Source organism: Balaenoptera acutorostrata, chromosome 20 (genome assembly GCF_949987535.1).
Source record: "Balaenoptera acutorostrata chromosome 20, mBalAcu1.1, whole genome shotgun sequence".
In the NCBI taxonomy this organism is placed as follows: domain Eukaryota; kingdom Metazoa; phylum Chordata; class Mammalia; order Artiodactyla; family Balaenopteridae; genus Balaenoptera; species Balaenoptera acutorostrata.
The window spans coordinates 62,864,421-62,877,317 of NC_080083.1; the positions used below are offsets into that span (position 1 = coordinate 62,864,421).

Sequence of the window (12,897 nt, forward strand, 5' to 3'; positions counted from 1 at the left end):
AAATCACCTGTGCCAGGCTGAACTGGCTAATGCTGGGTCAGGAACGAGGTGAAAACTGGGCATAAAAACTAGGAAATGCAGACTCAAGGCACAAAACACATGGGAAGGGACTTCCCTGGTGGTGCAGTGGATAAGAATCTGCCTACCAATGCAGGGGACACGGGTTCGAGCCCTGGTCTGGGAAGATCCCACATGCCACGGAGCAACTGAGCCCGTGCGCCACAACTACTGAGCCTGAGCTCTAGAGCCCGCGAGCCACAACTACTGAGCTTGTGTGCCGCAACTATTGAAGCCCTTGCACCTACAGCCCCGTGCTCCGCAACAAGAGAAGCCACTGCAGTGAGAAGCCCGTGCACTGCAACAAAGAGTAGCCCCTGGTCATCACAACTAGAGAAAGCCCGCGTATAGCAACAAAGACCCAATGCAGCCAAAAAAATAAAAATAAAAATCTTAAAAAAAAATTAAAAAAAACCACAAACACACGGGAAACATGTTCGAAGCATTCGCAGCCTAGTACACTGACAACCCAAACCCCACTGCAATCTCCATACATCAATCATTCTCACTTTTCCTGTGTTTTTTCTGGTTTCTGAACTTTATAGTAAGGTAGGTAGATGACATATGGCTCCCGAGTATTCTGGTAGCTTACGGAAACGCATAATGTAAGGTGGGAGTAGAGGATGGCTTTTCTAGCAGATAGTAGTGGTCTAGGGTGTTACCAGGTATGCAGACAATTAGAACCTGCTGATATAATTAAAATTATTACATAGCCTTCTGAAATTGCTGTTTTTATTTTGGGGAACCTCAAGTCCAAATCTGCAAAGGATACAAATTATATTAACTTTAGAAACAAAAACATAAGAAAATCTAAATATAGCCATTTAAGGAAAACCTATACTGTCTAAAGAACAATTTGGAAGTTATTTTAAGAGCCACGCCAAATGGTTGTGCTGCACGTTGGTTCCTAACAAAACAAGTCCAGGTGACGGCAGAATGCAAATATCCCATGAATACAGTCCATTTCTATCCCTCGAATCCTTTGAGAGCTATGATTTCCTGCAGGCCAAGTCAGTTTACTCTCCTTCTGCCGTAAGCTCCCCTCCGAGGAGCTGAAGGACATGACACGCAAACTGCCTCTGCTCTCTAATTCTGGCTACTCTTCACACGTGCACACGAGCTTCCCAGCCACACTTGTAAAGGAGTCTTTGAATATCAGTTCTTCAAACCTTGAATATAATCTTCACCTAAGTTATGCAAGCATCGTCTACCTTCTCCTCTCCAAAAAGGATTTGATTTTTCCCAAGACAATATGTCCCTTTGAGCTTCAGTTTTCAAAAGTGAAAATTAGAGCAGGGCCCAGACAGCTGCACCCCAGCTCTAACACGCCCTCCCAGCCCCCACCCACGTCTCTCTGTGTCCCACACGTTCACATGCATACGTATGTACATATATATATATATATTTTTTTTTTTTTTTTCATTTTCCTCACCACAGTGTAAATATGTGACATCTTTAGGTAATTCTGTTTGTCACATCTAATTTTCTTTGGGTTGTGATAACCCAACTGATCAAAGAGTAAAAAAGCCAACAGACCAGGTATTTTACAATATTCTTTTTTGGAGGGAAGGTCTATATAGTGTCCAAATTTTCACCACTGACTTGGCAATTACTGGCCACCGATGTGAAGATGAACATTACCTAACAGAATATGCTTCTGTCGTTTGGCTCTTCTCCCTTCACCTCTGGGTTCAGAGTGTGAGTGAGCGGCCCTGGCCGTCTCCCTCCCCGAATCCTACACTAATCAGCCACCTGTGTCCTTAGGCATGCTCTGAGGTCCTCCACTCCCTCTCCTCTGAAAACCTTAACTTTGCCTCCATTTTGTTAAATTAAGCAATCCCATATTCTGACCTGGAGACAATATCATTATAGATCTATACACACGGAAACAGTGGGTATATTTAGGCAATAAAAATAATCCCCTCTGGAAGCTTCTGAGTAGGGGAGGGACATGATTCGGTCTGTTTAGACATGGGGCTGATTTATCTGCTCTAGGGACACACAGAAGAGCTGGACGGGACGGAGCAGGGAGGCTCAGGAAGAGTCGGGAGAGAGAGGCAACAGGCGTAAATTGGGTAGAAAGCAAAGGGTGAATGCACGGCGCAGAAACAGCAGGCTGTGCAGTAGTCAAGGAAGGGAAAAGGCAGCCGAGGAGCCAAGTATAGCTGGGGTCACGCGCGGTGAGAGTGGGGAGAAAACACACTGAGTTCTAGGTTCTGAGAGCTCATCCACACAGGGGTGTCCACTCAGGGCAAACTAGGGTCAAAGTTGTGATTCTTCTGCAGAGCGATCCGAGGTGAGTTTACTGAGGGAAAAAATAGAGAAAAAAATCATAGAGCATTGGTGAAGAATTTATATTTAGGGCTCCCGAAGAGAAAAGAAGACCCAGTGAATACAACCATAGGGGACGTTTTAAGAGGAGTGTGGAGCAGTGGTTACCAGGGTCCACGGCTTCACGACCGACAGCATCCATCCCATCACCAGCAACGTGACCTCGGTCACAGTAACCACCGCCACCCCCACTCTCACGGCTAATACGGAACACAAGTGGGCAGAAGTCGATCATTTTTAAGAGTGTGGTTTTGGGACTTCCCTGGCAGTCCAGTGGTTAAGACTCCGCTCTTCCAATGCAGGGGGCGCGGGTTCAATCTCTGGTCTGGGGACTAAGATCCCACATGCTGCGCGGTGCAGCCAAAAAAATAAAAAAAAAAATAAAAAAAAAAAGAGTGTGGTTTTATTAGCCGGTAGATGTAAATGCCAGATTCGTTTCTTCCTTCAACATACATTGAACGAGTGCTCACTATTTGCCATATACTGAACTGGACGCTGGGCATCAAGCAAAGAACCAGAAAGGAACGCACGGGGAGAAAGCAGAGACCAGCACAGCCCTGCTCTCCAGAGGCTATAAGAGGTCGAGAGGGGAAAGCGGTCCAGGTGGCGGGTGGGAGGAGGGTACTCAGGGTCAAGTCAAAGTTTGTATCTGGGGGAAGAGGTGAACCTGAAAAAGCTTATTTAACCTCTATGTGTATGAAATATTATATTGTACCATTGTGAGACCCAGTATCCACCATTTATTACAATGTTTCTGTTGGGAAACGCGTTTCCATTTGGGTTGCAAGGGAGACATCTTCCTACAATAGCCTTGGTGGTGTGTGTAATCGATTCAAAATTTGGGGGGTAAAGGTGGGAATGAGAGTCGAGATCATGACACTATGAGGAGAAAAACAATTAGAGAATACGAGGCCACAAACGGGCATTTCAGGGGATGATGTGATTCTGAGGGCCTTGCTGGGAACCTGATGGGGCAAGAAAGTTGTTATGGCAAATGGCAGACTGGGAGTCATGCTGCAATCCCAGGTCTGGATTCTAGAAATTATTAATATTGCCATAACTTTTCAGTTAAAAATTGCACTTATACCTACAGAAGCCAGTCTCTAAACAATGGTGCAAATAATTCAAGCCTGAAGACATTCTCATCTGCAATGAAATTTATATTTACATGTTCCATTTTATTTAATTCCTAGAAAAATTCTGACCTTTAGGACCGGGCTCTCATTGGGAAATACAATTTGCTCAGCTAAATAAATATGTATTATTGTAGGACTTCTGACTACACCACTCTTAAAAGCCTTTGCTATGAATTTTAAACCGTCCCCAGAAACAGCCTTTGAAAGGACGTCGTGTACCTCAGGCAAGTGGCCAGATGGGCAGCACACGGCTCATTCTCTCTCTCTAAACTGTAATGATCTCACAGATAGGAAGGCAGGTTAGTCCCAGAAGACAGAGAAAAACTCCAAAAAGACACCAGGAATAGAACAAAAATAAGGTTTTGAAACTGATCTGATAATTTTCAGAAATGCCATACTATGGTCACTGTACATAATTTTTATCTATTCTTTTGATTAGCGTTTTTTCCTCTCTGGCCTTTGAATCCTGGCTCTTCCTCCTGGCTCCAGGGCTTAACCTAAAAGCAGACATTTGGAAGTACATATTCTCATGCAGTATCCCCTAGCGCAGGAGCTATACTTTGTAGATGCCATATGATAAATACAAAGCACTGCTTTCAAAACTTTTTTTTTGGTCAAATCTCTTTTTCTAGACTTGCCCGGCTTTCAAGTTTTAATTTTCCTGCACACCATTTCTTGGAAAACTAGTAGCTAGAGAATTTGTGCCCGATGAGGCATGGGTGGCGGAAGGTGAAAATGTTTCAAAGGGCCCCTGACTTCTTGGCCAGGAAGAAATACGGGACATACAAGTAGAGAAGCTGATTGCTCTGTCTTGCCCACTGATGGGCACTTGGCAGGCAGACCTTAGAAGCATCTGAAGCAATCTCACTCTAAAAACCAAAGGGAACGATACAATTTTTTTGCCTGTAGATATTTTTTTCTGACAACTTTACTCTATTAATGTAAAATGTATCTGTCTCAACTCTCAGTACTTGACTAAGTGAATGTCCTGGAATGTTAAGGCGATATTTTGCTATATCTTAACTGGAAGTTGCATTTACCATTTTAATTTCGATCAAATATTTACTAGTTTTCTCTAGAATATAATCAATGATTAAATTTTTGCAAAGCGCCTCTTTCCACTCATCCCGTTAGGAAGACAGTCTCTTTTCATGGACTTCTTAATTTTAATGTCTATTTCATTAGCAGTTAAACATGTATTTGTATTAAATTCTATTGATTTCATTTTGGGAGGATTTAGCTGAACTTTTGGGGGGGGGACATATTTCTTTATGTTTATTGATAAAACATTAACAAATGTCATGAAACAATCCAGCCTGAACATGCTGAAACAAAAAGTGGGATAAATATCCTAAGGAGAAAGGAAAGGAAATCCAGCTTTTCAGAACTTCTAGATGGTCTAGGGGTTGACAACTGAAGGAGGATAGACCAGAAAATGTTCTTATCTTGGGGTAAAACCTGTAAGTATGATTGTTTTTTCAGCCCTAAAACTTTGTCAAGTGTTGCTGCATGAAAAATTCAGAGAGATGCTATGAACGATTTGCCCCAGAGAGACGTACAGAAAACAGGAAAGAGGAGGGACTGGGCGGGGGTGTGAGGGTGAGTCTGAGGGCGTGCCCCAGACGCGTGGTGGGGAACACAAGGGTTCAGGGATGCTTCGGGAATTAAATCGCTCGCTTCCTCTGCGTGCGTGTTGCCATAAATGTAAAACGTTGATACAAATGAACTTATTTACAAAACAGAAACAGACTCACAGACTCTGAAAACAGACTTACGGTTCCCAAAGGGGGGGAACGTCAGGGGTGGGGAGGGATAAATTAGGAGTTTGGGATTAGTATATACACGCTACTATGTATGAAACAGATAGTCAACAAGGGCCTACGGTACAGCACAGGGGGCTCTACTCAGTATTCTGTAATGACCTGTATGGGAAAAGAATCTGAAAAACAAATTTGTACATGGAGAACGGAATCACTATGCTGTGCACCTAAAACCAGCACAACGTTGTAAGTCAACTACACCCCAATAAAATTTTTTTAAAAATTGTTTCTGAAGAAAGGAAAGTGCTTTCTGAGGGGCACTCTGTCTTCACCGGTTCATACAGGCCACACTCGAGTGGACACTAGGCCTTTATCCGCCAGTGACCATCCGGCGGGCCGGCACACGAGCGCGGGGCGACCACGAGGTCTGGGCAGCAGCCTGGGCTCGGGGCTGCGGCGAGTGGCCCTCGTCCTGCCGGAGCCCAGCGCCCAGCGCCCAGCGCAGAGGTGACGGCCGTCACCAGGCCCGGGCGCCCGCGGCCGGAGCAAGTCCGAGCCCACAGGGGGCCGCAAGCGCGGGGCGGAAGCCAGTCCCTGGAGGCGGCCGCGGCCAGGGCAGCCGTCCTCGGGCAGAGGCGTCGGAGCCGAGCCTGTGGCGCGGGCGGGGCGGGAGCTGAAGATGAACGCGAGCCCGGCAGGTCGCAGGGGTGACGGAGGAGCCAGGCTGGGGCGCCAGCGGGGCGGAGGCAGGAGCTAGTGGGTCGCAGAGCCCCGTAGGCCTGGGGGAGCCCGGGGGCCGGGGGAGGAAAGCCGGCGCGGGGTGCGCGGGGTGCGCGGGAGGGCGGCGCCCGCGCAGCGCCAGGACACGGGGGCGCCCCCTGCACGAGGTGGGGGCCGAGCCAAGAGGCCGGGAGGCCGGGGGACAGGCCGCCTGCGGCGGCGAGCGAGCAGCGGTAAGGAGGTCAGGGCCGCTACCGGCGCCCGGGAGCGGGTGGACGAGGCCCGGGCACGCCGTGCAGTCTGCACGCGATGAGTTTCAGGCTCCTGCAGGCTACGCCGGGGTTTGTGTGGAAGCCCAGGGCACTTCCAGAAAGGTCTGGAATGCAGTGAGACCGGGGGCGTGCGGGAGGGACAGAACGCTGCTGGCCGTCCACGTCCAGGCGGCAGTGCAGGAGGCCGCGTGCGTCCCCCCACCCCCGAACCAGAAAAGGGGGCCAGAACGGTCCCCGAGGATCGACGGGATTCGAGGGCAAGAGGGACACAGAGGGCCGAGCAGGGGGCCGCCTCCACCGCGCCGGGGGCTGCAGGGGCCGCAGAGCGAGGGCAGGGCTCCGAGGGCTGGGCGACGAGGACGCCGCCAGCAACGCAAGGAGCGGTTTCCGTGAGGGACGGGGAGCGAAGTCAGACTGTAAAGCGAGAGGAAACGACCGGGCGCGGAGCCCAGACAGTGGCCCGAGGGGACGGGGTCGAGAGGGGGTTACTCAGCAGGGCTCCACCTGACCATCCCTCAACTCTCACTGGATCGGGTCTTGAAACTCATGATTGAACAATTACATATACTAGGACTTCGTAAGTGGAAGCACTGTTCTAAATGCTGTTCAAGCAGTAATTCATTTAATTCTCACAGCAATCCCTGTACGTCTTTTGTAACTTACATTTTTTGAAATGAGGCAACTGGGGCCCAGAGAGCCCAGAGAGTAACTTGTTTGAGGTCCCACGGTTTCTAAACGGTGGAGCGGGATTTGAACCCAGGCAGTCTTGGCTCCAGAATCCACGTTATTAAGCCCTGCACGTCTCTGAAATGCAACACAGGCAAGCACATCTAAGAGGATGCTTTGAGCCTCAGAAAAATGAAACAGTGGTAACAAAAAGACGGGGTTTCGGGTAACACTTCACGGTTTGGCAAAGGTTGAGAATATTACTCCAAGAGACCCCAGAGCCTGCCATTTTCAGACCACTGTTAGTGTCCTTCCAAAAATAAAGAAGGCTGCTGTACTGACGCCTTTTGTTCATTCATTGATCATTGGACATCATAGAAATAAAGCCATCTGAACGACATGGATTCTCAAAATGATCGGTTTCCTCTTGGAAAACGAATTCTTCGGTCTTCTCACAAACCAATCGTGGCGTGTCTGCCAAAGATCCACGTCTATGAGGCGGTGAGAGACCGTTATTCACCAACATTTCCCTCCTTTGAAACGCTCTTTAAATTAGGTAACGTGCTTATAAAGTTGCTTTTCAAATCATGACCTCTATTCTAAATTGGCCTTAAACATTTTGATTCCAAGGACAACTAGTGATAACTGTAAAAAATCACATTAAGCAACAAAGCCAACTACAGAAGGAAACATTTCTTCAACAGTCCAAGTAAGCAATGACTTCGCTGAGCCCCAGTCTAAAAGCCAAAGGGAAGTTCTGCTTGAGTCACGAGGAACCGCATAAGATGGTGAGGGAGACGCTTCATCCATTTTGGCGGCTCACATATATTTTAAAGTAAAATACATTTTACTTTATTTCCATTTTCACGTGTGTTTGAATACATGGAGCACGAGGGCAAGACCAAAGACGTGGGAGCCTTGGGTTCGAGGCTTGACGCTGCCAACGGCTACGTGAAAAGGACCGCGCACGTCCCCTCAGCTGGGCTCAGGATTTTTATCTGTGAGATGGGATGAGGATGGGAGAATGGGAGGTTGGGGAGCGAATTCTCTAAGAGTCTTTTCAACTTTAAGATGCTATTAATCCATGAGATATAATGGGACTGCGATTTTAGCTGGTATAAAACGCAAGTTTCACAGGAACCCACTAGATTTAATACTCTGCTCCTTAAACTTTGTTAAGAATAAAGGGAGGTGCTCGCTTCGGCAGCACATATACTAAAATTGGAACGATACAGAGAAGATTAGCATGGCCCCTGCGCAAGGATGACACGCAAATTCGTGAAGCGTTCCATATTAAAAAAAAAAAAAAAAAAAAAAAAAAAAAAAAAAAAAAAGAATAAAGGGAGGATGGATGAGAACAGGAAGACAGTGAACTCGAGTGGAAAACTCAGAAGAAAAGAAATCAGAATAAAAACTCAGCTAGAGAAAAGGTGACTCAGGATCTGATAGACAAGACGGTTATTTGAAATGACCAGCGCTCAGGATCAGTGTTAATGAAAAAGCGTCAGGCCAAGAAGGGAAGGCGGACTTGTCAGCAAGGCTGAGACAGGGCCGCAGCAAATCTGCTCACGCGGAGGAAGACCCGCTCTCCAGGCTGGGAGGGACTGCAGGTCAGGTGTACACCTCTGGCCTCTCCGGTTCAGCGTAACTACCTCGTAGTTCATCCTAGCTGCACGTTGTGTTCAAGGAAGAAGCCGTGCCTGGTCAGATGGAGAACACGAACCACCTTGTGAGGTTCATCCTGAACTTGCTCCACATTCTAACAGGAGTCCAGACCGTTTCTGCATCCTTCCCCTGGGAGACATGAACTTACAACAAGGTGCTGTTTACTGAGTACACCAAAGAAAAAGTCAGGTCAGACTCAGACTCTGTAAACAAGGATCTGCAGATATGATTTAAAAATAAAAGGAGGGACTTCCCTGGTGGCTCAGTGGTTGGGAGTCCGCCTGCCCATGCAGGGTTCGAGCGCTGGTCCGGGAAGACCCCACGTGCCACGGAGCAACTAAGCCCGTGCGCCACAACTACTGAGCCTGCGCTCTAGAGCCCGCGAGCCACAACTACTGAGCCCGTGTGCTGCAACTACTGAGCCTGTGCTCTAGAGCCCGCGAGCCACAACTACTGAGCCTGCGCTCTAGAGCCCGCGAGCCACAACTACTGAGCCTGTGTGCCACAACTACTGAGCCTGCCCGCCTAGAGCCTGTGCTCCGCAACAGGAGAGGCCACCGCAATGAGAAGCCCGCGCACTGCAACGAAGAGTAGCCCCCACTCGCCCCAACTAGAGAAAGCCCGCGCGCAGCAATGAAGACGCAACGCAGCCAAAAAACTAAATAAAAACTAAAAAATAAAATAAAATAAAAGGAAACTAGATAAGCCAGCTTGGAAGATAGAAAAGTAAGTAAATATATCTCTCTGAGGAATACCGATATTCCTAACCAATATTCCAAATATTGCTAACATTTGAAATAGTTGGCTTTTTAAGCAACAATGAAATACTACTGACAAAAACAATTCACTGCAGGAGAACCAGCAGTCCAGCTGAGATCTGGTCTGAGCTTGATAGGAAGACAAGTTCACTGGGAAGAACTTGAGAAGGACCTGGTTCCCTGGATGAGGAAATGCAGGCTAGCATCGCTTTTGAACTTGGAATGAATCTGCCCCAAGGAATGGCAAGAATATAAGATGGAAAAAGAGCAATTGGGAAGAAAAGAAAAAGTAATGCTTGTTTCTAAGAATGCTGCTGCTTTGTTTTATGAACTAGTCTATTTGTTTTGGCTGCAACTAAACTCAAGAATGTTCTCTGCATATTTTACAGTGTAGTTTATACACATCAAAGGAACAATCTCTCCTTTCATCATTATTTACACATAAAAATAATGCAATTTGTGGTGCATGTAAGATGTTACTTCTTAAAAACCTCTCGAGTCTAATTTATTAATTGCTTGAGATTTAAAGTTAAACAAGGGTGAGATGCAAATCATATGTTACTCTGAAATATTTTACCACCAAATCTTGGTTTATTAATGAGATGTTGAGCAGCCATATGAATATTTATTTAGGTGGTTAGAGGGCTTTCTGAAGGATCCTGGAGCAAGTGACAGAAACATAAAAGCAAAAGGGTCTTGCCGCTCAAAAAAAATGGGGGCTGTGTCTTTGTTTTTAATTCTACTCTTTCCTCTGTGCTTCCAACATTAAAGCATTCCTGTAACCCACCAACCACCCCAGATCTCTTCGCTCCAAATCTCTAGTTTCAGCTGCTACTACTGCTGCTATGATAGCAAAAGACTCCTATTGACATCCCTGGAAATGACATTTTGGTCTTTTTTGATGGCATGACAGCATCACATGAATTTTTTCCAATTATATGCATTTGGAAAATATAATCTATGTATAAAACCTAGGTTTATCTTCATTAATTTATTGATTTGATTTAGTTCCTTAAAAAGTCTGTGTAAAGCTATGAGTTAACTCTATGTTTTATTTCTTTAGTGCAACAAATCCCATAAAAATAACACTATATAAATGTAAAGCAAAATAAGCAAGGCCTGTCTTAAAATTTTCCCATGATTTACAAGGCATATTTATGCAGAATCAGTTTTGATAATACAACTGTGTATTCATAGCTTCACTTTTTTCTAAGAATGTATAACTGTTGGAAAATATATGTATATGTAGCTATGCACGTATACGCATTCTATCTTTTCTTGAAAAGTATATATACACACACATACACAAATACACACACATACACATATATGCACACATTCCATTTCCTTTTTTAAAAGGGCACCTGTATCTCAGCCTGTACATGTCAGTGTAGGATCACGTAAACCACAGTCACAAATACATATGAATCACTCCCCCTCTTCCACGGTGGCCCAACCTTGAAGCTGCTGGGCCCACCCCTGAAGACACCACCAGCTCTACTCCTCAGGCCCCTAAATTACCGTCTATGTCCCCCCTCCCCAGTTCCTGCTCTAGATGCTAAGTCCTTCCTCATCCTTCAAGTGAGATGAGCTCATCTAATTGTCGGGAAGAAAGTCTCTGATGAAACAATTTCACATTACAGCATGAACTTCTTCAAGTGGTTGAATGTGTTAACACATCAAGGATCTCTGCATCTTCAGAGAGGAGTTTGCTAACCCAAAGCCTTAGGTATTTGATTGCAGACTGTGTGTGTGTGTGTGTGTGTGTGTGTGTGTGTGTGTATGTGTGTGTGTGTGTGTGTGTGTACCTCTACTTCTTTTAACTGCAGGGTTGGTGCTGATGTGCTTAAAGCTGCCTTAAAATACAATAATAGCCATAAAATTTAGCATAGAATAATTCGAGATTATATTCTTTAAGTCAACTAAGTCTTTATTTTTGGGTGCCCAGTACTGTGGGTGCTATGCAGAAACCAGAAACAAGAAGAGGATCACTAAGCATTAATGACAGAACCTCATGACAGTATAAGGTTCCCCAGGGACCGGGGCAGTCAGAAAAACTTCCCAGAGGAGGCAGGGAGGACCCTGAGATGGCCTTGGCGACCTCAACGAGGCTGAGGACAGACGAAGAGGCTGCCGCGAGCACGAGTGAAGGCGGGACGCGGCACCGCCGTGAACGTGAGGACAGCGAGAAGTCCAGCTTGGCTAGAACAGAACGTACATGCTGAGGAATACTGAGAAACCTGGATGGGCTTTGAAAGCCGGGCACAGGAGATTGACCTTGTCATTAAAAGAGATCCTTTAAATTCAGTTTAGTAATATGACATTGTAAGAAATGAAAACATCATCAAAAGACATAAAATGAAAAATAAAAAGTCCTATTGCTCTAAAATAACCAGTTACCCATTTCTGAGATGCATTCAGGCAACTTTAAATGTACATAGCATTCTGCATTCTTTTCACTTACTAATGTCGGCAATCTTGTCTCACTTTCACAGAGAGGTCTACTTCATTCTTTTAAAATGGCCTCATACTATTTCATTGCTTGCATGTACCATAATTTATTTTTCCCTAGCTTCTTGCTCAAATAGTGCTACAAAGATATTGTAGAGCCTGGCAACTATATCCACGGGACACATTCCTATGAGTGGAACCAAAGGTTCAAAGGTTATGTGCACTTGAAATGGCAGTACATTCCCCCACATTGACCTCCAAAGAGGCTGCACTGATTTAAACTTCCAGTAACGCTGCTGCATCACTGGCTTTTTTTTTTTTCCTTTATTTATTTATTTTTATTTATTTATTTATGACTGTGTTGGGTCTCTTAGTTTTCGTGTGAGGGCTTTCTCTAGTTGCGGCAAGTGGGGGCCACTCTTCATCGCGGTGCAGGGGCCGCTCTTCATCGCGGTGCACGGGCCTTTCACTATCGCGGCCCCTCCCGTTGTGGGGCACAGGCTCCAGACGCGCAGGCTCAGTAGTTGTGGCTCACGGGCCCAGTTGCTCCGTGGCATGTGGGATCCTCCCAGACCAGGGCTCGAACCCGTGTCCCCTGCATTGGCAGGCAGATTCTCAGCCACTGCGCCACCAGGGAAGCCCCCACTGGCTATTTTTTCAGGTTCAAAATTTATGCCCATCAAGTGGCAGCCAGGCCCTTCAAAACTCTGCAGTTTCGATTTACATTTTTAACTTAGGAATGAGAATAAGCACATCTTCCCATATTTACTGGATATTACTTTCTGTCTGTGAGTTCTGTGTTCATATCCTTTGCTCTTTTGGTCCACTGGCTGGTTAGTATTTTCGTATTGATTTCTAAGCACTCTTTGTAAGGCAGGGAAATCAGTGATTTAAGATTTCTCTGGCAGAGTTCTTCATGCTGGACCGGAGCTGAGAGCTTTTGGCAGGGACACCAGCTGAGGGAGACTGTTTTAAATCAATCGCAAGTTGAGAAGGGCTCTGAACAGGGTCCTATCAGAAGAATAAGAAATACATTTTAGGACTCTGGTGATACACTTGAGATAAACGGGGATGAAGGAAA

At 46.0% G+C, this 12,897-nt stretch overlaps 1 protein-coding gene and 1 non-coding gene across 15 annotated transcripts in view; one reads left to right on the forward strand and one right to left on the reverse strand.

Annotated features, from left to right (window-relative positions):
* Nucleotides 1–12,897, reverse strand: part of CEP112 (centrosomal protein 112) — a 417,120-nt gene that overhangs the window by 62,941 nt on the left and 341,282 nt on the right. Inside the window, exon 24 of one of the 14 annotated variants that reach the window (XM_057536334.1) lies at nucleotides 12,366–12,827. The exons of the other annotated variants lie outside the window; for them this stretch is intronic. Within the exon in view, the coding sequence (XP_057392317.1) occupies nucleotides 12,699–12,827 (129 nt within the window). The 3' untranslated portion in view covers nucleotides 12,366–12,698. Of the gene's footprint in view, nucleotides 1–12,365; nucleotides 12,828–12,897 lie in introns of those variants that run through there. 14 annotated transcript variants of the gene reach the window in all.
* Nucleotides 8,134–8,240, forward strand: LOC114238325 (U6 spliceosomal RNA). The gene has a single exon (XR_003623715.2). It is a non-coding gene; the product is annotated as a U6 spliceosomal RNA (small nuclear RNA).